The following is a 22,460-nucleotide window of genomic DNA, read 5'->3' as shown; positions in this document are numbered from 1 at the left end:
GCTTCTCTTGAATTTGAAGCAAAAAAATCAAAGCAAAATATGATACGTACTGTGAAAAAAAAGAGGACCAACAAATTAGTTTTGTTTATTGTTTTGTCACGTGCCTTAATTATTTTTATTACCCATTAATAGAAGGAAAAAAAAAAACCGGTAATTATACATAATATTTCATGGACACTACTTGGGTCACCCCTCCCCCCAAAATTGTAATTTCGGTAATGCCGGCGCATGATCGGAACCGTTCACTTTTTAGATCACATATTATAGATTATTTCTGCAAAAAATTAACTCAATCAGAAATCGTTTGGTTATATAACTATTGTTGATTAAATAAAAAAATTAACAATTTGGTCAAAAAATTAATTTTTAATTGAAAACCATCAATTTTTTTCTACTAATTGACAATAATTATATAACCAAACAATTTTCGAATGATTTGATTTTTTACAGAGATACTCTTTAATTGGTTTTTTAAAAAATAAACGATTTCGATTATACACCGACATTGTCAAAATAGAAATTTAAAAAGATAAGTGACCTTGAAATACCCTCGAGTAACCTAAATATTCCCTACAAGTCCACAACCCAATAAAGAAAATTTCCCTATCTATATTTTTTTAATCTATTTTTTTCAAGGACCCCCAAAGAATATAATCATCCACATTGCCATAACCAATACAGAGAATCTCCGACTCAGCATGACAATATTAATATTAATTAAATAATTAGAATCATTATTATTTAGGCAAAATACCAAAATGATACAATCCAAAGAATCCAAATCAGATAAAGTCCAAAGAGACAATAGGAGAGAGAAATTCCACAGAGAGAGAGAGAGAGAGAGAGAGAGAGAGAGATGGATAGGGTGTTTTCAGTGGAGGAAATGTCGGAGCAGCTGTGGTCTGAAAATATTGAACCGGACGACGACTTGTCCAAAATGAACCGGAGCGCTTCCGAGTGGGCCTTCCAGCGTTTTCTCCAACAAGCCTCCGTCTCACCACCACCTTCTTCTTCCTCAGCTCATGACCAAAACGACGCTGTGCAAGAGATTAAGATCAATGCCCACCCCAACCCAACTGATCACACCCCCAACAACAACAACAATACGCCGTCGCTCAACCTGCAACCTCCCGATGTCCCCATTGATTCCGAGGAGTACCAGGCCTTCCTCAAGACCAAGCTCGATCTCGCTTGCGCTGCCGTCGCCTTGTCTCGGGTAAAGGTTCGTTTTTTCTTCTTTTTTCTTTTAAGGGCTTGGTGTTATGTTTGGTTTCCGAGAAAATATGGTCAAAGCCAAACTAATGGCTTGAGAATGAGCTTGTGTTTGGGCGCTCAGAAAGCTAAAGAAAATAAACTGAACTGTGACTTGGAAATTCTTGAATTTCGTTTCTCTGAGAGTGGAAAGTTCAGCTCAAGTTAGCTGCTTTATAGTTTGTATTAGCCTCATGCCCTCAAGTTTTTCTTAATATATTTTTTTAGTTTTTTGTTGGATCTTGATGAAAACGTAGGATTTAAATATTTTTTTCTTCTATAATTTTCTCGGTCTCCAAACAGAGTGATAGAGTTTTTACGGTGGAAAAAAAAAAAAAAAAAAAAAACTTACTTTGACTTGGAACCTTTGGTTGTGGATTTGTGGGACCTTCATGGTAATAGCAAAAGTAACTTTCAAAATTTACTTAAACATTGAAAATAGTTAATAGTGAGAAGGGTTGGTTAATTAGCAAAGTCCCAAAAATTACAGTGTCACCAGGTTCCTCATGAGTCATGACAATCCTCTTTTGCCCATCATTCCTTATAAAGCTTAAAACTAAAGCAGGAACAACTGAAGCTTGGTTTTGAAGTCTGAGTGAAATTGAATGAATGAATGTATTTGAAGTCTGAGTGAAATTGAGTGAAGAATGTATATGTCCAAGGGGCTATCTATACTCTATAGTAGGATTTCAAAGGTCAAGTACTCTCTTTGAATACTTGAAGTCTTGAGAATCATGATTCACTTGGTCGGGGAGGATCGCCCTTGGATCTATTAAGCCGTCTAAAGACCAATCTTTCCCGGGATCAACCGCAACACAATGATGGAAGATAACAATGAGCACAAACGCAGGAAGAAGGAGTCTTTCTTACTCTAAAAAGTAGCCAATGGATTGCCATTGAATTGTCTTTCTAGTGGGAGTGAGGGAATGGACTCATAGAGCTCTCCCGTTAGCCCAAAAAGCTATAGGGAGAGCGTAGAGTCAGATTGAATAGATCAATATCTTTGCCCAATGGACTACTTGTAGTAGCTTTCCCTAACAAATTTGAAGCCATCATCTCATTCATCTGATTAAATGGAATCGTACAGAATATTTCTGAACTCTAAGGCCTTTTGGATTATGCAACATTTCAGCGATGACATGTGCCCTGGAGGATGAGAGAGCAATGTGTCCAGAATGACATGAGCGAGTACTTCCCATACTTAGTAGGGCATGCTGGGTTTCAATAAATGTGTACTCCAGTCTCATAGTTTACTGCATATGATTTATACCCTTTATCTTTGGTTGAATAGATTTGAAATCATGCCTTTTTTTTCCATATAGATAAACGCTAGCTGATATGTTCTGGTCGTGTCAATAGGGATCTTTAGTGAAAGCTCATGATTCTGCTGCTTTAGCTGACAGTGGGTCACAGGCTTCTGATGCTTCACAATTGGGATCTCAAGCCCCTTCTAAAGGTTTGCATCTCTCTTTTTAGGTATTTATATACGGTAATGTATAATTGTATGAATGATGTGTAGCACATATGTATAGGGCATCTTTAACATGGGAAAAAAAATTGGCCGTGACTTATTCCTCATTAAAACAAAAATATGCCATCTTCTTCTTCTATTTTGAGAAAGTGCTTCCTTGCACTCGGGATTGCAAAAATAATAACCAAATAAGGAGAAGACTATTTAGTTGATGAGAATGAATGTGATTTGAGGCTCGGAGATTGGTTAATTTTTATTTTCTCTCTAACAAATAAGTTGATAAGAAGAGGCATACTAAGGTGGTGCATCACCAGTCTCATAGAGTATAATTTTAATTCGCATGTCATGCTAAGTAAAGAAGTTATGTACTTAGAATATCCTCCTCTTTTCTATTACTTATGTAGGAGCCGGGTATGATTTATCCAAGTCACATGATAAAATTGCTAATGCACCACTTGGAATTCCTTCATTACCTGCAACGCAAAATAGATCTGGGGTTCCGGCAAGGCAAGCCACTAGTGGATCATCAAGAGAGCTGTCTGATGATGAGGAAGTTGAAGGAGAAACTGCAATGACTGATAATTTGGACCCTGCTGATGTGAAACGTGTGAGGAGGTAACAGTGGTATCTACTTTTTTGGATTTTAGTTGATGCATGTCAAAATGAATATGATGGTTTTTTCTTTTTCCTTTTGGATAAGTAAAAATGATTATGGTGTATTACATGATAGGTTTGCAAAATGTCATCTTCAGCACGTATTTGATTCACATGAGACCCAAAATAAGCACACCTTATCTTCATCTCTTGATTAATTAATCAATTTTCTTTTTTTCAAATACATCTGGTTCCACTCACTTCCATTAATTCATCTGGTCTTTTCCAGAATGCTCTCTAATAGAGAGTCAGCTAGACGCTCAAGAAGAAGAAAGCAGGCCCATTTGACTGAGCTTGAGACACAGGTTTGGTCCTTATTACTTATTTTGCCTCTTTTTGTACTTGCCACCTCTTTTAGTCCATTTTTCTAGCATCTCTTTGCCTTTTGATCTTCTACACATTCCCTAACACAATGTTCTTTATAGGTATCTCAATTAAGAGTTGAAAACTCCTCTCTGTTGAAGCGTCTGACTGATATAAACCAGAAGTACAGTGAAGCAGCCGTTGACAATAGAGTTTTAAAAGCTGATATTGAAACATTGAGAGCAAAGGTAAGTGTGTCATCAGTATTGCTTTGAAAGTCGGATGCCTTGCTGACTGCTTCCTAGGCAGGCTCTTGAAGCCATAAGTATTAGTTCAAGATGAAGCAGAAAAGTTGATATACTTTTATTTCATTTATGATTATATTTCCAGGTAAAGATGGCTGAGGAGACGGTGAAAAGAATTACTGGGTCGAGTCCCATGTTCCATGCCATGTCAGATGTGTCCTCAATAAGCATGCCACCATTTGATGGAAGCCCTTCAGAAACATCAACAGATGCTGCTGTTCTCGTGCAAGATGACTCGAATCATCACTTTTTCCAACCTGCTTCTAGCAACACTATACCCACGCATGACCTGAGAGTCAACAATGGCTTGGCAGACATCCCTTCAGCTCAAAATGGGCAGCAGCAGAATTCTTCAGCAACATCAGCAGAAGCAGTGGGAAACAAGATGGGACGATCACCTTCGCTACAGCGAGTGGCTAGCTTAGAGCATCTGCAGAAGCGGATAAGGGGTGGCACTCTCTCTGGTCCTCTGTGCGATGGAGAGCAATAGTTACAAACTTACAAATAGATTAATGATTTATTCAAGGATGCTTTGAACAATTATTGTATTGCAACATCACTTTGGGCTTATTCTTTAGCCCAACTACACCAAATTAAACTGATCGATAATTTTTACCCCCTTCAGTTTCCCACGTCACGCATGGAACAAATCATAAATAGCTTAATGGCTTCCACAGCCTGACAGCCACAGACAGGCTCACCTACTCCTTATTAAATGCTCGACAACATGATTAAAAGGCTTGATGGCTGATGGGGCTAAAATATGAGCTGACACCATCAATTGTGCAAAGCATGGCTGTTGGTAGTTGGTACCATGCCTATTTTGTATTTTACTAATTCAATTGCTGGTGCTAAACCAGAAATAGCATTCAACTTTAAATGAGTTAGAAGGGGTCAAATCAAAAATCAAAACTGGTTCAAAAGTTGCTTTGAGGTTTCGAAAGCTGTCCGAGATCAATTGAAATTTGCTACTAATTCAATTTCTACTGAAGTAACACAGGGTCCATGAAATCTGTTGCCTTGTTTACACAACACCAAATGTTATAACTGCAACTAATTCTATCAGAATTTTAAAGAACAAACATACACTTGCCTCGTTGCATTATCTGTATGAAATCCTCTAACCACTCAAAATTTTCAAAGCAAATTCCAGGCTCAAATTTGAATATCTTTCTGAATCATGCTGATTTCTGTTGGCACTGAATAGTTTTCTCTTTACCAACTAAATGTTTCACTTTCCAATGGTTTGAACTGAACTAGAACCAGCTTTATTTTCAACTCCCTTGACCTTCATCTCCTCTCTTACCATCTCCACATCCTCCCACTTTTCGGCAGAAGCATAAATGTTTGACAAAGCTACATAGTCCTCACTCTTTAGAGTCACATTTGCAGAACTTTGAGCTGACTGTATGTGGAGCAGCTTCTTCCCCACCTTCTCGCCCATTGCAACATCCCCATGAACTTTGCATGCACTTAGCAAACTCCTCCACAAGACGGCATCAGGTTCAACTGGCACCCTTACTATAAAGTCATAGGCTTCTTTCAAGTGCCCACTGCGACCAAGCAGGTCAACAATGCAACCATAGTGCTGCATCTGAGGCGTAACACCAAACTTGCTCTTCATCATATGAAACAAATGAAGGCCTTCTTCAACAAGCCCCACATGGCAACAAGCCGAAAGAAAGCTGGTGAAAGTCACTGCGTTAGGTTTTATTCCACAAGCCCCCATTGCATCCAAAAGCTCCATTGCTTCATTTCCCTTACCATGAATGGCTAGCCCGGTTGCCATTGCCGTCCAAGTCAAAACATTCTTGTCTTTCATTCGCTTAAACATGGAAAAAGCACTATCAACACATCCACATTTTGAGTACATATCAACAAGACCAGTGCCAATGAACACATCATCATCAGGAACACATATTGTCTTCTCTACATAACCATGTAAACAAGCACCAGTTTCCAACACACCCAACTGAGAAGCCGCAGAAAGAACACAAACCATTGTAGTATCAGTTGGTTTCACCCCACAAACATCATCTAGCATGTCCTTAAACAACACCAATCCATCACGGGCACTTCCTCTTTGTGAACAATATCCCTTGATCATTGAATTCCATGTAACACTATTTTTCACAGCCATTTCATCAAACACTCTCCGTGCCGAAACGATGTCGCCATTGCTAGCATAAAAATGTATTAAAGTAGTTTGCACCACAACATTTGATATGATATCATGCTTTACTATCCGGGCATGTATTTGTCTACCTACTGACAACGTTGGTACTGAAGGCAACCTAGCACAAGCTCCAAGAACAAAAATGTAGGTGAAATCATCAAATAATAAGGTTGCTTTAGATACCCAATTGGCAAAAATAAGAATGGAGTCCTGAGGTTGAGTACATCTTATCAATGTGTTTAGGAGGAACAGGTTTGGCTCGTTAAAGTGTTTGAATACTGAATGTGCATAAAGGTTGGTGCTTTGTGGGTCTGATAAGGCACAGTATTGCTGGATTAGTTTGGCATAAAGGGATGGTGATTTGAGGCCACTGGTAATCAACTGGGCATGGATTCGTTTGAGTTGGTGTTTGGATGTTAGTTTGAGGTTTAGGAGAGACAGGGCTCTGAGTCTTGGCAGATGGTGCATGTGGGTTCTTGGAAGTGAACTTAGAATGTCTCAAAAAATTTGAACAATGAGACTTTACCAAATGATAAATCTCAATTTGGTAAAATAAATACTACTTATTCAATAAAATTGTAGTAAAAAATCATCCAATGTAATGGAGAATTTATTGTCAAAAGGAGTATAGCTCAGTAGCCCATGTGGAAATCATTAGTCAATATATCCAGGGGGTCCCACCTGCCCCTTCGTGTTATCTAATCTTCCGCAGCCCAAAAACACACAAAATTCAATCGGAAGCTCCAAATTCCAAACCCATTAAACCCAAACCAGGGAAAAAAAAAATCAAAACAATCATGGAGATCTCATCTTTTACTCTGTCCACTCCAAAATCTCCACCTTTGCTCCCTTTCTCTTCATCCCAGTCCACCTTCTTGATCAACAATGCCACCAACTTTTCGTTCTTGAACAAAACCAAGGTCAACAGCAGTGCTTTGGTTCTGGGCAGGACCAGAATCCGAACGACAACTGAAAGAGCCAAGAAGGGTCTCACGTGTAACGCTTTGTTTGGTCTAGGGGTGCCTGAGCTTGTTGTTATTGCTGGGGTGGCTGCTTTGGTTTTTGGACCCAAGAAGTTGCCTGAAGTAGGCAAGAGTATTGGGAAGACTGTCAAGAGCTTCCAACAGGTAGGTTTCTTTATCTGGATCTGTTTGCGTCCTTAGAAAATGAATGAAAGTTATTTCCTTTTGGGTCCATTTTGTTGTTATTGTTGTTTGTGTGATTGGAAATTGGAACAAAATCAAGAATCTGTGGTTTTACTCAGCTAAATATCAGTTATGTTCTTAAGAAATTCTATGCGATTTCTGAAATTATTGTTGCACTAGCTTTAGTTCCGGGAATTGGGTATTTATGTTTGAGTATGTTGTCTTGGTTTCCACCAGAAATGGGAAGTTTAATGAAAAATTAGAGAGAAATAGCCACATACTTGTTTAAAATAGAGTATATCAAATTGGAGAGCTGCCTTAGTGTTCAGTTAAGTAAATTCTTTATATTTTGAGTATTAAAATGAGAGAATTTTCATTAGTATTCCATTTACCTATCATCTCGACTTTATGTTAGCATCCATGGGGCAATTGTTGGAATGTTTAGATGTTGATTGTTGTGGAATTGTAAGTTCTGATAAGTTGTTGTTTCTTCCTTGTATTATTGTAAACGTCTTTGTGAAATTAGTTGTAGAAACTTGTTTGAGATTATAAATGCATTGAAGGCAAATCATTCTCTGTTAGCCACATTTTTATCACTTTTGCAATAGGTAGAACTGTTGATGTGTATGTTTCAGATTTTGTTAAAGATATATATTAGGGTACATGTGTATGTTATACTCCCCCTCCCTATAAAAGGCCAATGGACTTCTTGTCAGAGAATTTCTTCTACTGAAATCAATTTTTATGCATCCCCCTTAGATGTCATTTGTCCCTCTATTCCATTGCATTTCATCTTCTGTTTTGATTAAATAACACCACCTCCACTGGGGTCCAATGAAAATTGTATAACTAGAATCTCTCCCTCCTAATTTTTTGAAAGAAACTACAGTTAGCTCTCAGTCATAGTAGATTTTACAGTAAGTTGTAATGTTGGGCATATAGTTTTCATCTAAGTAGGTTTCAGTAGAAATTTTGGTATTGGAGGTAGAATATTACATTTATAAATGTTGATGACAGTAATGTTGACAATAATGTAATATATCTTTACAACTACTTTACAGATATAAAGGACAAAAGAACTAGACAGAGAAACTAAAAGTTTTTCCACCATTTGCTATTATTGCAGAGGTTAGTATAAATGCAAAAATAAAGGGATCTCACTATTCAAACACTCTCCCAACCCCTTAAACACCTTGTCACTATGTTCGGTGGGGAGGATTTAGGATGGAAAACAACTAAAATGGTAATTTCACAGGAAGATTCTAATGTATCCTTCCCTTCTAATATGCAATACCAAAGAAGGGAAATGGTACCCCTTTCCTTTTATGGATACCAAAAAATATGAGGGAAACCTGAAAACACACTCTTCTCCATCCTTCCCATTTTCCATCTTTTCACTTATCAAAAAAATAAATAATCTCATCTTTCCGATTGTATCTATCCTTTGTACCAAACATAGTGTAAAAGTTTTCTCTCAAAGAATTTTTGGTGAATCATTGTTCCATTGTTCTGTCTACTAGTTTTCTTGGCATAGGGATAGAATAACAAATGGCCATGGTTGGATGTCGGATCCTTTCCTTTGGAGGGGATGAAATGAATACAAAACTTGAGGAGGTCAAAATGTAATTGCAGGGGTTAAAATATAATGATTGAGGGGGTTCTATGAATGGTGTGGGTGCATACTTTATTTTGAGATGGTCATTGCAGCATACCTAGATGGTCAAATTTAATTATTGGTTTAGTTATGTGACTGGCCATGACTCATATTTAATCTTAGCTCCTGGCGTTTTCAAGTTCAATAATACTACCTACCTAACTTTTAATGTTCTGGTTACTGCACAAAATTTTTGAGGTGTGTGCTTGTGGGGATTGGGAGAAAATGAGAGAGATCAAATGAGTGTGAGCAGATGGATACATATGAGTTCGGATCGTCTGTTTTCATTTTCCCTGTCCCTCCTCTATCCCTTAGCTAGTTTTTTGACATATGTCCCTCAATTTAACACCACTTAATAAACAGAGTTAAGTTGAACTCTAACTCTGTTATCTCTAATAAAAAATTGATAAAATAGTCTGATCCTCACTCCGGCTGTGTACGTCCATTCGTCTTCTCTGTTTTTCTTTGCAATCCCTCCATTTTCTTCTTCTCACCAGCCATGTAGTTGCTTGGGCTCCTCCTCTGCAATCCCTCCATTTTTTCATTTTCTTCCAACTTACCAGTAACCAAACAAAAGATAAAACCCAAATCACGAGTCATCGAACCAAATTTCAAGTGCTGAATCTTTCACCCGTTTTCCTAGCAACCTAAAAGAGGCTAATGCGACACAGGGAAAAAAAAATCCTGGAAAAGTGAAGAAAAGAAAGGGGATCAATGAAACAAAGTATGGTGGGTTTGAACTCCTTACAGCTTCTTCAACTGCATCCTGAAGCTTCTTTTGCTCTCGACCCTTTAGTTCAAGCTTTTCTTCCTTGATAAAATCCAAAGTCAAGAATAATCAAACCGGAGTGAAGTCTCTATTTTCCTATTATTAAAAAAAATGAACGAAGAAGATGAACGGGCATACAATTACAAACGGGAACTTAACAGAGTTAAGTTGGTGTTAAATGGAGGGACAGATGTCAAAAAATTAGCTAAGGGACAAAGGACGGACAGAGAAAATAGGGACAGATGACCCGAACTTGATACATATAGATATCAAATTAGTTAATTAGAGCATGGTTTTTTGTGCGTGCACTCACGCTTGATGAAAGACTGATTTAACTGTTGCTGCTTTCTATTGATGTGCCAAAAAATAAGTGAATAATGGATTATGGAATTACTTGCAATCTTGAACACAGTGATTTTACAATTTATAATTGACTTGTTTATGCTGGCTGGCTTCCTTTCCCTGCTTCTCATAAGAGTGTCTTTGGTTTGTCTGTAAATCTTGCAGGCGGCAAAGGAGTTTGAGACAGAGCTTAAAAAAGAACCTGAGGCCCTCACAGAGCAGCCAACAGCAGTGAGCGAAGAAGAAAAACAAGAAGTCAAGGTCTCAAGCTCACAGGAAAACGTATGAGGTTGTTGTAGTAATCACTTAGTCGACACATTCTCTATTTTTGTTGTTGTGCTGTAAGTTTAGAACAAGATTATTGTTTCAATGCAGATCAGTTATGCAGGAAATTTTCTTCTTGAACTGTATGATTACCATGCTCATTATAATTTTTTGTAGTGTTTTAAGAACTTGCCAACTTAGATCAGCCAAAGCTCCCTTCTTTTGTTAAGGATGCAAGTTTGCATTTTGGCCTATCTCTTGAACTCAATTTGCTTTGAGTGACTAAAGAGATTGACACAAGGGGTGTATACACTTGTAACATGGAAGTTCCTTTCTTCGTTATGAGGGGGAAAGAACAATAAAAATAGGAAACCTTTTGCTTTAAAATGAAAGGGAGAGAAGCTTCTGAATGTGGGTTACCTTCTCTAAAGCCAAGGTGTCTTACAAGTTATAACGCTTGCAGCAATGTTTTAAAACCCTGAACCGTTTTCCAGATTTTTGAAACCGACCGGTCATGGATTGGTGGTCCAGCTTTTGGATTAATGGCAATTGGGTCATGACATCATCCCAACTAAAAATTTATTAATTATATATTCACACTTTAAATAAAAATTATTAACTATTTTAAATTATAATATTTTAACAGGTCTTCTATCAGTTTTGCTAGCTCTTTTAGCAGGTCCTCGTAGAGTATAGATGTAATTTAATACAAGAAATACATGATCTCTCTTTCATCCTTTTTTTCTTTAGGAAGAAAAATGTGCGACTTATTAGTTTACTAACATCCATTTCAACTTTATACAATTTTATATCATCTGCCTTTTGCCCTCATTGATTGAAAGGCTTCAATCATACAATATTTAAAAGCAGGGTCATGATGCACCAATGATTTTAAAGCAAGACATAGTTAACAACATTGCACCCAAGAGTAATTCTTTGGGGTTTACTTAGAATTTATGCATGCATGTAGGTCTGTGTAACACCATGCTCATGGAAACACCCTATCTTGGGCAACACCAGGCTATTTGGCATGTGTAGTTTGGTGTATCATCATGTATGTATGATATATGTGTATTATATAAGAAAGTAACTCCACTAAATTGAGGACACCGACCCAGAAAAGATAAAATAATTAAAAACTAAAAAGATGGCAACCTTTGTGTATTGAAATTTTAAAATGCAACGGACAATGGTAGTCACCAGTCAGCTAGGCCTCAGCTTATAGGCCCTATCCATTCTTGTCAACATCCCAGTTTGGGCTGGTAAGATAATATCAAACCCATGTTTAATTATGACCCAATTCCACTATTTCTCCTCAGAAAATAAGACGTACAAGGAGAGAGTTCCAATCCTGATTAGTGATTAAAGACCCTGATTATAGAATTAAAAAAGATGACTCAGTGAGATGGATGACCCAATAATGGAAGCTTAATTACGTGTACTGAACATAAACCTTAAAATCCGGTTGTAAATTTTCGATGATACACTCTTGTCTGGTTATTAAAGTTGGATGATACAAATTTGGTGTGGTTGGATTGGGACTTGTATTCTAATTTCTTTGGAGGGATAATCTCAGATATACTGTCTTTTGGGAGTCATGTAGAGTTTTCGTATGCTCCCTAATTAAGTATTTCCCATTTTGGTGAGAGTATGAGAGCAAAACAAGAACCAAAAAAGGAAAACAAAAAACAAAATGTCTTCTGTATGAATGAATCATTGAATATATCTCATACAAAATCAGTACCAATAATGCATTTTATTAATAATCAAGGGGTCTAACTCATAAATTCATAATATATTATTACCAAATCTTTTCAATGGGGAGTAATTATTAGATTCAAATGACCATATGTATCGTATGATCTTGGCAAATTTCTCACTCTTTTTGGGTACATAATAAGCACAAAAATCTAATTTCTTCAACCCCATGTTTGCCTTTACCAGAAACTCAAATACTTAAAAAAACACGTCTAACTTCTACCATACTATTAAAGAAAAATATCAATGCACTGTAGTCTGTATCCTTACTAAATAAGACTTTAAGTTTAGACTCATACATTAATTCTGGCACACTCATTAGCTATTACTTGTAGTTGAAGTTCAAATCTTGTTATATTCTTCGACCGAGGAAATCCAATAGTCAAAAAGAAAATGGAAAATTCTTGTGTTAAGCTCAATAGCTTATAAGTTATAGCTGCCTCAATTTTTTTTTTTTACTTTGAAGAAATGTCAGGGTCTGCTGTCAGCGAGTTCCTACTCTTAAAAATGGACAAGGATCCTTATATGGTAGAAAAAATGAGTAGGGAATCTTAAACCTTCAAAATAGTGCAAATTTACTGATTGTTGTTTCTCTCTCTTTCTGTCTCTCTCTTTAAAACCATAAATCACACGCACACACAAACCAATTTCCCAACCCAAAGTTCAGAGCCCAAAAGCAAAAGAATTCATCAGAAGCCAAAAAGAGAACGTTTTTTCCCAAGAGCATATTTTCTCTCTCAACTCAAACTCAACTCAATCAAACAAACATCCTCAGCTTTCGTAACCAAAAAGCTCCAACCACAGACGCCATGCCCATGCTGTAAACCGAGCTCAACCCCCCTTGGAAATCCCCAATACCATTTCCGGGTTATCGGGTTTGACACCCATTTCACCAACACTCTTTTTTTTTTTTTTCTTGGGCTCCCCAATACCCACTTCTCAAATTCACTTCCAGTTCCCAAAACCCAATGCTTCCCATAAAACAAAATTAAACAAACACAGAAACACACTCTCTCTCTCTCCCTCTTCAAGAACCCAGCTTTAATTCTTTTTTCCCACCAAAGACTTCATTTTTCTTGTTCTAAATTGTATAAAGCATACATAGAACAACACTCTGAAAAATTACAGTAAAAAACAGTTCTTTTTTTGTGAGTGAAGTGTTAGTGTTATGGCGGGCAATCCGCCTGAGGGACTTGGAGACGATTTCTTTGAGCAGATCCTGGCTGTGCCACCAGGATATGGTGCTGCTGCTGCTGCTGCTGAGTCAGCTGGTGGTGGGTATGGAGGTGGAGGTGGAGAGGTGGGGTCCATGCCCATGGTGCTGCAGTTGGGGTCTGGTGGGTCTTCTTCTGGTGGGGGTGGGTACAGAGGGGTTGGGATGGGGATGGGCATGCCTTTGGGGTTGAATTTGGAGCAGGGGTTTCTTGGGCAAGATAGGTTCAGAGAAGAAGGTGAACCCAATACTAATAACAATAGTAACAACACATCCAATGCTTCTGCTTCTGTCACCTCTGCAATTAATGTAAGTCTTGCTCCACTTTTATCTTTATGACTTTATCTTGGTTTTCTTTCTTTTAGATTATTAGGATGTCAATTTTTTTTTTCTACTTGTTTGATGATGGATGTGGGATTTGCTTGCCATTTCTGGGAAAGTGGGGTTTTCCATGAAAAAAAATTTTGCTTTATTTTTTGGTTTGGTTCATAAAATTCCTTTTTTTTTTACCAATTGGGGTTCATAAAATTCCTTTACTTTGCCAGAAAGTGTTGGAAGAAAAAAACCAGTGACCCCCTGTCAGCTTTCCTTGGAATTTGAAACCCCAGGATTTCTTTCTTTTTATTCTCTTATTTTTTTGTACTTTTTTTTTTTCTGGGGAGAATTTAGAATCCAGAATTTCTTTTCACTGGATGTGAGAGTTGAGAAGCAGTGAAGGTGGGGATGTTGGGTAAAGGGTATGCCTGTAAAATGAAAGGTATTGTGAGGCTAATTTGGTGAATTTCACATTGTTTTAGTTCTTGGTGTGGCAGGAAAGAGATTCGGTTCACATGACAAGTTTGTTTCCAGCATTTGGACATTTGCAAAATCACTCAGTCCGGCCAACGCCACCCCCTCCACAGCCTCACCAGGTAAGCTCAACAACATTTATAATGACGAAATTGCCCTCACTGTTTCAAAGATGCCCTTCATATTTCAAGCTTATGTTATGTAATGTAGTTGTTAGTTCTCCAGTCCCAATTGGACTGAGGAGCACTGTTGCTAATTTTTGAACAAACAAGGGCTTTGATTCTAGCAATTTAGTAGTTAATGTACGTGTCCTGCACCCGCTTGGGGGAACGTGGGGACACTTTTTTAGTACAACGTGTACCGACAGACAGAAGGCACCATAAACGTGTGAATTGTTCGAACGTGTGGAGAGTTGTGCCGTCCGACTCCGTGGGACTCTATAGTCCTTTTGAGTTTTTATAGTGGCAATCTTTGTCATTTTATGTTTAAAGGCTAATTATTACAACCACGCGCTTCTGGGAGTTAGCACAGCGTGTGGGGAACATGCGCTCCTGCCCTTCACATGGGGTTGACTCCTACCAGTTGACTTTGTGAATATCTTGACTTCTAGTGAATGGCAGATTTTGCTGCAGAATTTAAGGATTCTGAATTTGAAGTTTATTTGTTTTTTTAATTATTTTGACATTTTTCCTGGGCATGTGGATATTTAATTCTTTGATGTTTCAGTTGGTGACTCAAAGGGTGGTCTAAGAGTTGAGTCAATTTGGTATTTTGTGTTAATTTTGACATTTTCTGGCCAATACTCCAAAAAAAAAAAAATGAATGAATGAGTGTTTTCTTGAAATTAAGGACATCTTGACTTGTCCAACACCAAATTCAGTCATCCCCACATCCTATATGCACGAGCAGATGCCCAGATTGTACGCAACCAGATGTCAAAACTTAATTCCATCTGGTGGTAACCTTGTGTTCAATGTTCTTTGGTTTATCTCTTCCTTGAAAGAGCATTCGATGGAGTGTTGAACTAGGAAAGTTAGAAAAGATGTGAAATGACTTGTAAAATGGTCTTCCACCATGGAGTGTCGGGATTAATCTGATGGAAATCCAAATTGAAAACATTGTGTTGAACTAACTTTGAGTCACAATAAGAGTGAATGAAAGGCTAGGAATGAATACTTTAAATTGCACTGTTTTTGTGCTGAAATATAATATCTTTATGCTGAAACTTTTTAGCTGGTAAGTTAGTCAAGTATAGCCATAATTTCATCAAGTTTAGCCATAATTTCCTCAAGCATAGCCATAATTTCCTCAAGTTTAGTCATGTATGATTTGACGAGAATTTTTTAGGCCTTCTTATATTGACTGATTAAGATTTTATTATAAAAGAGCTTTTGATTGTCCTGCGGAATTTTGACATATTTGTACTCACTTTGGCCTCTACACATTAAAATGTAAAGAGTCAGTGCTAATATAGTTATTTGGTTTGCAGATCAGATGATTAGTATCTTATTTTTCTGCTTTGTAAACCTAATATATGTTGAGTTTTTTTCATATTTAGTACCTAAACTTTGACCATTGTCTTAATGTGGTACCTAAACTTTTATTTGTCCCAATTGAGTACCTAAACTTTTATTTTGTATCTAATAGGTACCAAAATGAATTTATGTTAAAATTGTCAACAAAAGTTAGGGGCAATATAGTCACTTCAAAAAATTTATATTTTAATTATATATTTTTTTTTTGTGTGTTTTTTTTTAATAATTTTAAACATATAAAGAAAATAATTAAAATATACTTTGACTATATTGCCCCTAACTTTTGTTGATAATTTTAATAGAAATTCATTTTGGTACCTATTAGACACAAAATAAAAGTTCAGGTACTCAATTGGGACAAATAAAAGTTTAGGTACCACATTAAGACAAGGGTCAAAGTTTAGGTACTAAATATGAAATAAACCCTATATGTTAATTATTGGTTTTCATGTATTCATCTTTTCCTTGTTTCCATTTTCACTTATAATGTATGAAATGACGATTTGTTAATTCTTGATGTAGCAGTTTCATAGCCAACCAACACCAGGGCCAGTTGCTGCTGTCCAGCACACTCCTGCCATCCGCCCAAGGATCCGAGCAAGACGAGGACAAGCAACAGATCCCCACAGTATCGCTGAGCGGGTAAACTATATTTTTCGTATCTAAAAGAATCCTAAAATCTTCCTTGTACTAAAGTTCTTCTCAGTAAATTCATTCTCATTGAAGATGTCCAAATTGGATATGTTTAACTGTAAGATAATTCAAGATGTTAGTAGACTCAGTACTACATATTTTGGATATAAAAATATCTGAACTTTTTGCTTGTGGAATTTTGTTGAGGCTGATAAAGTAGTTCATTGTTACCTTTAGCAATAATTACTTGATAAAAATGCTAGGATACTTTTCTGATGGTGCCCTTCTTTTCTATTATTTAAGCTCCCAATATCCTTGCCTGTTTCTCCATTGCTAAAGGTAATGAGATTTATAATTTTGTTTTTCTTGCTGCAGTTACGTCGGGAAAGAATTGCAGAAAGAATGAAGGCTTTGCAGGAATTGGTACCCAGTTGTAACAAGGTTAGTGCCTTGCTGTGCTTTTTTGGATGCATTCTGCTGGATGACTTGCATTTTTTGTTTCATCATTTCAAATAATGTTATCTGCAATTATTGGTGTTGGAAATATGTCTTGCCTTTGAGATAGATATAAGTTTTATATGTAGTGACACTTTATGAGATCTTGTGCAGACAGATAGGGCAGCTATGCTTGACGAAATTGTGGATTATGTGAAATTTTTAAGGCTCCAAGTAAAGGTATGTGTATTCAGAATTTAAATAGATTCATTGTATTTCCTTCGTTATTTTTTAGTATTTTCATAATCAAGGTAGGCTTAAAATTGTTGAAAGAAGTCTTAGATTTTCACGTAGCCTTTTTTTGCACGTATGGTTAAAGGCATTCAGTGAAGTAATCATTGTTTCAAAAACTTGCTCCAAATGCCTACCATTTGTGCGGTAACGTCTTTAAAATGACTTCACCATAAGGTAGGCCCTAGTCATGTTGCATATCCCAGACATGATTAAAGGCATTGAAACTTTCTTTACATGAAGTAGTTATTTTTTCAAACCTGAAATGACTTTGTCTGGTTGGAACCTTTAGAATTCAATGAAGTCATAATCAAATAGCAAACGATTCAAATTCTACAACTTTTCATTCAATGACTTTATTTATATTGAAACAGGTCTTGAGCATGAGTAGACTCGGGGGAGCAGGTGCAGTGGCTCAGCTTGTAGCTGATGTGCCCCTATCAGCAGTCGAGGTTTGAACCTGAAGAATATAACCCTAAACTTATTGTTACTTGATCATATTTTTCTGTACACATTTTTAAATTAATAAACTTAATTATGCATGTAGCTTCTTTGTTACATGTATCAACTACTATACGAGATTTACTAGTCAGGCATGTACCCTAGAAGAATGTACATATATAGGGGCTAGAACAACATACATAATTTATTTTCATTAATCTGGTATTATAAGGTTATTTGAAAAATAAAAGAAACTATTGTCAATAATGGGATCAAGGAAGATAGAATTAATAGACAATCTTTATTAGGCTTTAATAAACAGTTTAAACCTATCAAAATCTTTTAAATAAGAATCATTCTCATAAATTGAAATTAGTCTATGCACTAATCTGTCTCCTTCTACCTATCCATCGACTTTGGATAATTGTGGAATGAAGGGAGAGGGCATTGAAGGAGGAAGCAATCAACCAGCATGGGAGAAGTGGTCAAATGATGGCACAGAACAACAAGTAGCTAAGCTGATGGAAGAAGATGTAGGAGCTGCCATGCAATTCCTTCAGTCCAAGGCACTTTGCATCATGCCCATATCACTTGCCCCAGCAATTTTCCGGACACATCAACCGGATGCAACGACACTGATCAAGCCAGAATCGAACACTTCTTCATAGGCCCCAACCAAAATATGCAATAGCACATGCCAATCAACGACTCCCAGCACACTTCTGGGTCCCAAGTCCTGTCTTAGTACCCTTCTTACTCATGACAATGGGTATTTTATACTCTAGTCAAGCTTATAACTCATTAGAAGAAACATTCAAGTCACTGCAACTGTTCATTCCCCTTTTTTTTCCCAGTTTTGTCAAACAAGGGACTGATTGTCATGCTTAGGAAGAAAATGTGAGTTACTTGATGTATTTTCCATGGAAGGCCTAGGGAAGAATTTTCAAAAGCCAATTTATGTGTTCCTCTTGCAATATCAATGGTGGGGTTAGTTGGGTGTGACCAAAATATTGGTGGTGGCCTGGTGGGAACTCTTTAATTTTCTTATATGGATAATGGGGTATGGGGCCATTTAAAAGGGATGGATGGGTGTGTATGATGTATCTTTAGAAAATTTTAATGCAAGTTGATAGTAGATAATGGTTAGTTGTCTTATAAAGCTATGTTGAAAGCTTCTGGTTTTAAGAAAAATATATTTGTATTGATGGATTTGAATTTGTTGTTTCCTTGGAAAGTGAAGTGAGTCCTTTCTCAAATTTCCTGAATCATTATTGAAGGGAAAGTTATTGGACGGACTACGGAGGGAGAGTAGAAAATGACATCTTCTACAAAAAAGATGGTAACATTTTCTATCTATTTGGTTCACTTTTTATAACAGACAAAAGTGAAAAATGAGAGAAAATAAAGAAATAATGATATCTTTCTTTTTCTTTCTTTATTTGTTGGGCAAGATCCCACAATCGCAAGAGAATGAGAAACAAATAACAGAGAATAGATGATGCAAATAAGCGTGTGTTTTTTTTTTTTCAAGACGAAGTCCAACAAAATCTAAGGGGTACCTCCAAACAACCGGTTTGGGCTTCAATGAGCCAATTCTAACGATACTTAAGACAAAAATTTTAGTGGGTCCGATAGATTGATTAGCTAAAGAAAGGTGAGAAATTGAAGCAACTTGGTTCAATGTCAGTGCGATAGTTGTTTCACAGAGTGTTTGAGTATTTCAGTATTTGCTGCGTTTTCATTATCTATGTACCAATATGGGCGAGGCATCCGCCTTTTGAGTTCAGCTACAACTCGCAGCTGGGATCCAACTGTTGCTCTTGAACTCAATCACCCAACTCTTATATTGCTTGAGAAATGCAGTTCAAGGCACCATTTCAAACAGATTTTGGGGCACATGATGAGGACCTCTCTAATTGGTCAGACATTTCCAATGAGCAGGCTTCTCACATTCTCAGCCATCTCACACCCTCTTAATTTAGACATGGCTATCCTCCTTTTCAATCACTTTACTCCTTATCCCAATCTTTACATTTATAATTCCATGATTTCTGCCTTGTCTTTTTCTAAAACTCAATCATTTGCCTTGTACAATTCCATGCTCCACTCTGGTATATACCCAGATAAGCACACCCTTCTTTACTTTCTCCAAGCATCCAAATGTGTATCAGAAGCAAAACAAATCCACTGTCATGCCATTGTTACTGGCTTGTTGTCTCATGGGTACCTGCAGAACACCCTCTCTAAGTTGTATATGGAAAAAGGAGAAATGGGGCTTGCTCACCAGGTTTTTCATGGTGTACCTACACCAGATACAGTCTCATTCAATATCATGATTGTTGGTTATGCCAAGAAGGGATATTGTTTAGAAGCTCTTGAACTGTTTGATGAAATGGTGGGTTTGGGTCTTAAACCGGATGACTTTACCATTCTAGGACTTCTAGTATCTTGTGGACTACTAGAAGATGCCAGACTGGGAATGTCTGTTCATGCTTGGATTGAGAGGAGGAAGGCCATTACTTCTTCAAATTTGATCTTGGGTAATGCTCTTTTAGACATGTATGTGAAATGCAATAAATTGGAGCTTGCCCAAAATATTTTTGATGCTTTAGTAGAGAAGGATATCATTTCATGGAACACCATGACTGCTGGATATGCTAAGGTTGGCAAAATAGAAGTTGCCCACACTTTGTTCAAGCAAATGCCTAAAAGAGATCTTGTTTCTTGGAATTCATTAATTGCTGGCTATGCCAAAAGGGGTGATTACACGATGGCAATGGAGGTATTCAACAACATGATAAGGGAGAATGTGAGGCCTGATAATATCACTTTGGTTAATTTGGTCTCTGCTGCAGCAGAAATTGGCGCACTGGACCAAGGAAAATGGATGCATGGCTTGATTGTGAGGATGCAGTTGAAAATAGATGCATTCTTGGGTTCAGCATTAATAGACATGTACTGCAAGGCTGGAAGCATTGAAAGAGCATTCATGGTTTTCAGGGGACTAACAGAAAAGGATGTTACCGTATGGACAACAATGATCACTGGATTTGCATTCCATGGTTATGGAAGCGAAGCTCTGGATCTTTTTTCTGAGATGCAGAGAGTTCTATTGCCAAATGGTGTGACTCTTGTTGCTGTTCTTACAGCTTGTAGTCACAGTGGACTTGTGCAAGAAGGACTTAATATATTCAACAATTTGAAGAAAAAATATGGTATCGAGCCAGCAGCTGAGCATTATGGGTGTTTAGTTGATCTCCTAGGTCGATCAGGTAGGTTGGCAGAGGCAAAAGATGTGATTGAAAAGATGCCAATAAAACCGAGTCGAAACATTTGGGGGGCAATGCTGAGTGCTTGTAGAGCTCATGGAAACATGGAACTTGCTGAAATAGCTTCTACAGAGCTACTCAAGTTAGAGCCTGAGGAAGAGGGTGGATATATTTTGTTATCTAACATGTATGCTGCTTGTGGGAGGTGGAGCTACTCAGATCAGATAAGAGAAATCATGGAAATCAGAGGAGTGAAGAAGACTGCTGGTTGCAGTAGCATAGTTGTTGATGGAGTTATCAATGACTTTGTTGCTGGGGATAAGCGGCATCCAAGATGGGTAGACATCTTTCTTGTTTTGCAATGTCTGAAAAGCGAAATGAAGTTGGATACTGATTTCCAATCACATTTCTTGCCCATGTTGCTGGAACCATCATGTTCATTTTTGTTTGAACTTTGAGCCTTCATTTTGATGTTGTTGTAGAAATGGCACAGGCGTACGCTGCTAGTTACATGAATATCAGATTCTTATGTGCTGTCACTTGGTGAATCAGACATGAAGATTCTGTTTTTTTTTTTTTTTTTTTTTCTAATGGTCTTATGTAAATTACAACCGTAGCATTTTCTGATAGTATGGAGAAGAAAGTATTACAGACTCAACTGAGAGGCAGTGCAAAGATTCAAAGAATACTCATTAGCTCATGTGATATGTCTATTAGTCTTTGGCTTCCTCCTCTAGTCAGGCCATCTAGTTGTCTGTGCAAACTTAATTAACGATTATGCAACTAGTTTTCAACAGCATGATTGTGTAGACCCTCTGTGTTATGACTACTCATTCATGGCAAATAACACGGCCAACACGCAATCTTCAAAGGCAAAAGTCAGGTCACAGAGTGAGCCAAAGCAAAGGCCTGAAGGGAGCTTAAAGCATAAAAGCAAGCATACAGAATTGGTAGATGCAACACATGTTTCCATGGAAGAAGATCAAGTTCTGAAACGTTCGTCCTCACAGTTCCAAACCCCGTTCGTCCTCCTGGAGTGGCCTGACCGCCCGCACAAATAACCACTACACCACTTTTTAGTCCAGAAGCCCTTCACATCCAGCTACTTGGCAGTATTGTTTTGTGATATTCTCTTTCGCAATCCTTGTAGGGTTAACAAAGATTAATAATTTGGTGGACAATATTGGTCTTCTTAAGAGTGAAGCTCACACAAGATTATTTATGAAACATTTCTGATGCTGTGCCTAGTGATGAGGTTGTAGGGGATAGATACCCCTGAGGTGGATGTCAAGATTGGCTCAGGAGTAGCTTCTGGAGCCTTCCCTGAGGTGGATGCAAATGATAAATAGTTCAGACTACTACTTAGTGACATGTGCAGTTGACCCTCTGTTTGGCCATGCATTTACAGACAATTGATATGGATCCCACTGATGCTAAAGGTGCAGCATTGCGTCTATTGCACAAGTTTGATGAAGCAGACAATTGTTTTTATGAGGGTTTGAAGCTGGACACCGAGAATAAAGAAATTGTAGCTTTCAGGTATTATTCAAAAACAACTCTGTTTTCACCTCCCTCCTCCCCCAACCCCAATTTATTGGTTTCAGGTTCACTCTGTTCAATGAAATCAAGTGCAAATTGTATTGCTTGTGTTATACTAAGGGTGTTTATATCAGCTTTGGGTTGCTAGTTGTAACTTGTAACCACTTTTTTTTTTTTTTCAGAGAAGCAGTTGAAGCAGTTGAAGCTGAAAGGAATTGCCATT

The 22,460-nt window shown here is 37.4% G+C and overlaps 5 protein-coding genes across 7 annotated transcripts; 4 read left to right on the top strand and 1 right to left on the bottom strand.

The window, feature by feature from the left end:
- Positions 1-788: 788 nt before the first annotated feature.
- On the top strand, positions 789-4,608 carry BZO2H3 (bZIP transcription factor family protein). 2 transcript variants are annotated; one of them, XM_086247835.1, is made up of 6 exons: positions 789-1,216; positions 2,611-2,707; positions 3,127-3,337; positions 3,606-3,681; positions 3,802-3,927; positions 4,070-4,608. In XM_086247835.1, the coding sequence occupies exons 1-6, from the start codon at positions 857-859 to the stop codon at positions 4,472-4,474; spliced, it is 1,275 nt and encodes a 424-aa protein (XP_086103961.1). In that variant the 5' UTR covers positions 789-856; the 3' UTR covers positions 4,475-4,608. The 2 variants fall into 2 exon arrangements, with proteins under 2 accessions (XP_086103961.1, XP_086103960.1); XM_086247834.1 differs by having other exon boundaries at positions 790-1,222.
- A 495-nt stretch (positions 4,609-5,103) lies between these two features.
- On the bottom strand, positions 5,104-6,661 carry MEF20 (mitochondrial editing factor 20). The gene has a single exon (XM_086249147.1). The coding sequence runs from the start codon at positions 6,626-6,628 to the stop codon at positions 5,216-5,218; it is 1,413 nt and encodes a 470-aa protein (XP_086105273.1). The 5' UTR covers positions 6,629-6,661; the 3' UTR covers positions 5,104-5,215.
- A 221-nt stretch (positions 6,662-6,882) lies between these two features.
- Positions 6,883-10,480, top strand: LOC147280813 (Bacterial sec-independent translocation protein mttA/Hcf106). Its single transcript, XM_086247045.1, has 2 exons — positions 6,883-7,287; positions 10,236-10,480. The coding sequence occupies exons 1-2, from the start codon at positions 6,958-6,960 to the stop codon at positions 10,356-10,358; spliced, it is 453 nt and encodes a 150-aa protein (XP_086103171.1). The 5' UTR covers positions 6,883-6,957; the 3' UTR covers positions 10,359-10,480.
- Positions 10,481-12,669: 2,189 nt separating this feature from the next.
- LOC147280812 (transcription factor UNE12-like) lies at positions 12,670-18,644 on the top strand. Of its 2 annotated transcripts, none has more exons than XM_086246384.1 (7): positions 12,670-13,614; positions 14,118-14,216; positions 16,155-16,271; positions 16,638-16,703; positions 16,872-16,937; positions 17,363-17,440; positions 17,867-18,644. In XM_086246384.1, exons 1-7 carry the CDS (start codon positions 13,261-13,263, stop codon positions 18,095-18,097), a joined length of 1,011 nt encoding a protein of 336 aa, XP_086102510.1. In that variant the 5' UTR covers positions 12,670-13,260; the 3' UTR covers positions 18,098-18,644. The 2 variants fall into 2 exon arrangements, with proteins under 2 accessions (XP_086102510.1, XP_086102509.1); XM_086246383.1 differs by having other exon boundaries at positions 14,103-14,216.
- A 532-nt stretch (positions 18,645-19,176) lies between these two features.
- LOC147280811 (Tetratricopeptide repeat (TPR)-like superfamily protein) lies at positions 19,177-21,156 on the top strand. Its single transcript, XM_086246410.1, has one exon. The coding sequence runs from the start codon at positions 19,177-19,179 to the stop codon at positions 21,154-21,156; it is 1,980 nt and encodes a 659-aa protein (XP_086102536.1).
- Positions 21,157-22,460: the final 1,304 nt, after the last annotated feature.

This window comes from Dryas octopetala, chromosome 6 (genome assembly GCF_963921425.1).
Source record: "Dryas octopetala chromosome 6, drDryOcto1.1, whole genome shotgun sequence".
Classification (NCBI taxonomy): domain Eukaryota; kingdom Viridiplantae; phylum Streptophyta; class Magnoliopsida; order Rosales; family Rosaceae; genus Dryas; species Dryas octopetala.
This window is presented reverse-complemented; position numbering and strand designations above follow the sequence as displayed.

What these genes read in the sequence shown, in the direction of transcription:
- LOC147280812 (XM_086246383.1), top strand. Translation starts at nt 13,261, where the DNA reads ATGGCGGGCAATCCGCCTGAGGGACTTGGAGACGATTTCTTTGAGCAG. An exon ending in CCCCTCCACAGCCTCACCAG is followed by an intron (nt 14,217 to 16,154) that starts GTAAGCTCAACA and finishes TTGATGTAGCAG; the next exon opens with TTTCATAGCCAACCAACACC. An exon ending in TTTTAAGGCTCCAAGTAAAG is followed by an intron (nt 16,938 to 17,362) that starts GTATGTGTATTC and finishes ATATTGAAACAG; the next exon opens with GTCTTGAGCATGAGTAGACT.
- LOC147280813 (XM_086247045.1), top strand. Translation starts at nt 6,958, where the DNA reads ATGGAGATCTCATCTTTTACTCTGTCCACTCCAAAATCTCCACCTTTG. An exon ending in CTGTCAAGAGCTTCCAACAG is followed by an intron (nt 7,288 to 10,235) that starts GTAGGTTTCTTT and finishes TAAATCTTGCAG; the next exon opens with GCGGCAAAGGAGTTTGAGAC.
- LOC147280811 (XM_086246410.1), top strand. Translation starts at nt 19,177, where the DNA reads ATGTACCAATATGGGCGAGGCATCCGCCTTTTGAGTTCAGCTACAACT.
- BZO2H3 (XM_086247834.1), top strand. Translation starts at nt 857, where the DNA reads ATGGATAGGGTGTTTTCAGTGGAGGAAATGTCGGAGCAGCTGTGGTCT. An exon ending in ATCTCAAGCCCCTTCTAAAG is followed by an intron (nt 2,708 to 3,126) that starts GTTTGCATCTCT and finishes TTACTTATGTAG; the next exon opens with GAGCCGGGTATGATTTATCC. An exon ending in TTGAAACATTGAGAGCAAAG is followed by an intron (nt 3,928 to 4,069) that starts GTAAGTGTGTCA and finishes TTATATTTCCAG; the next exon opens with GTAAAGATGGCTGAGGAGAC.
- MEF20 (XM_086249147.1), bottom strand. Translation starts at nt 6,628, where the DNA reads ATGCACCATCTGCCAAGACTCAGAGCCCTGTCTCTCCTAAACCTCAAA.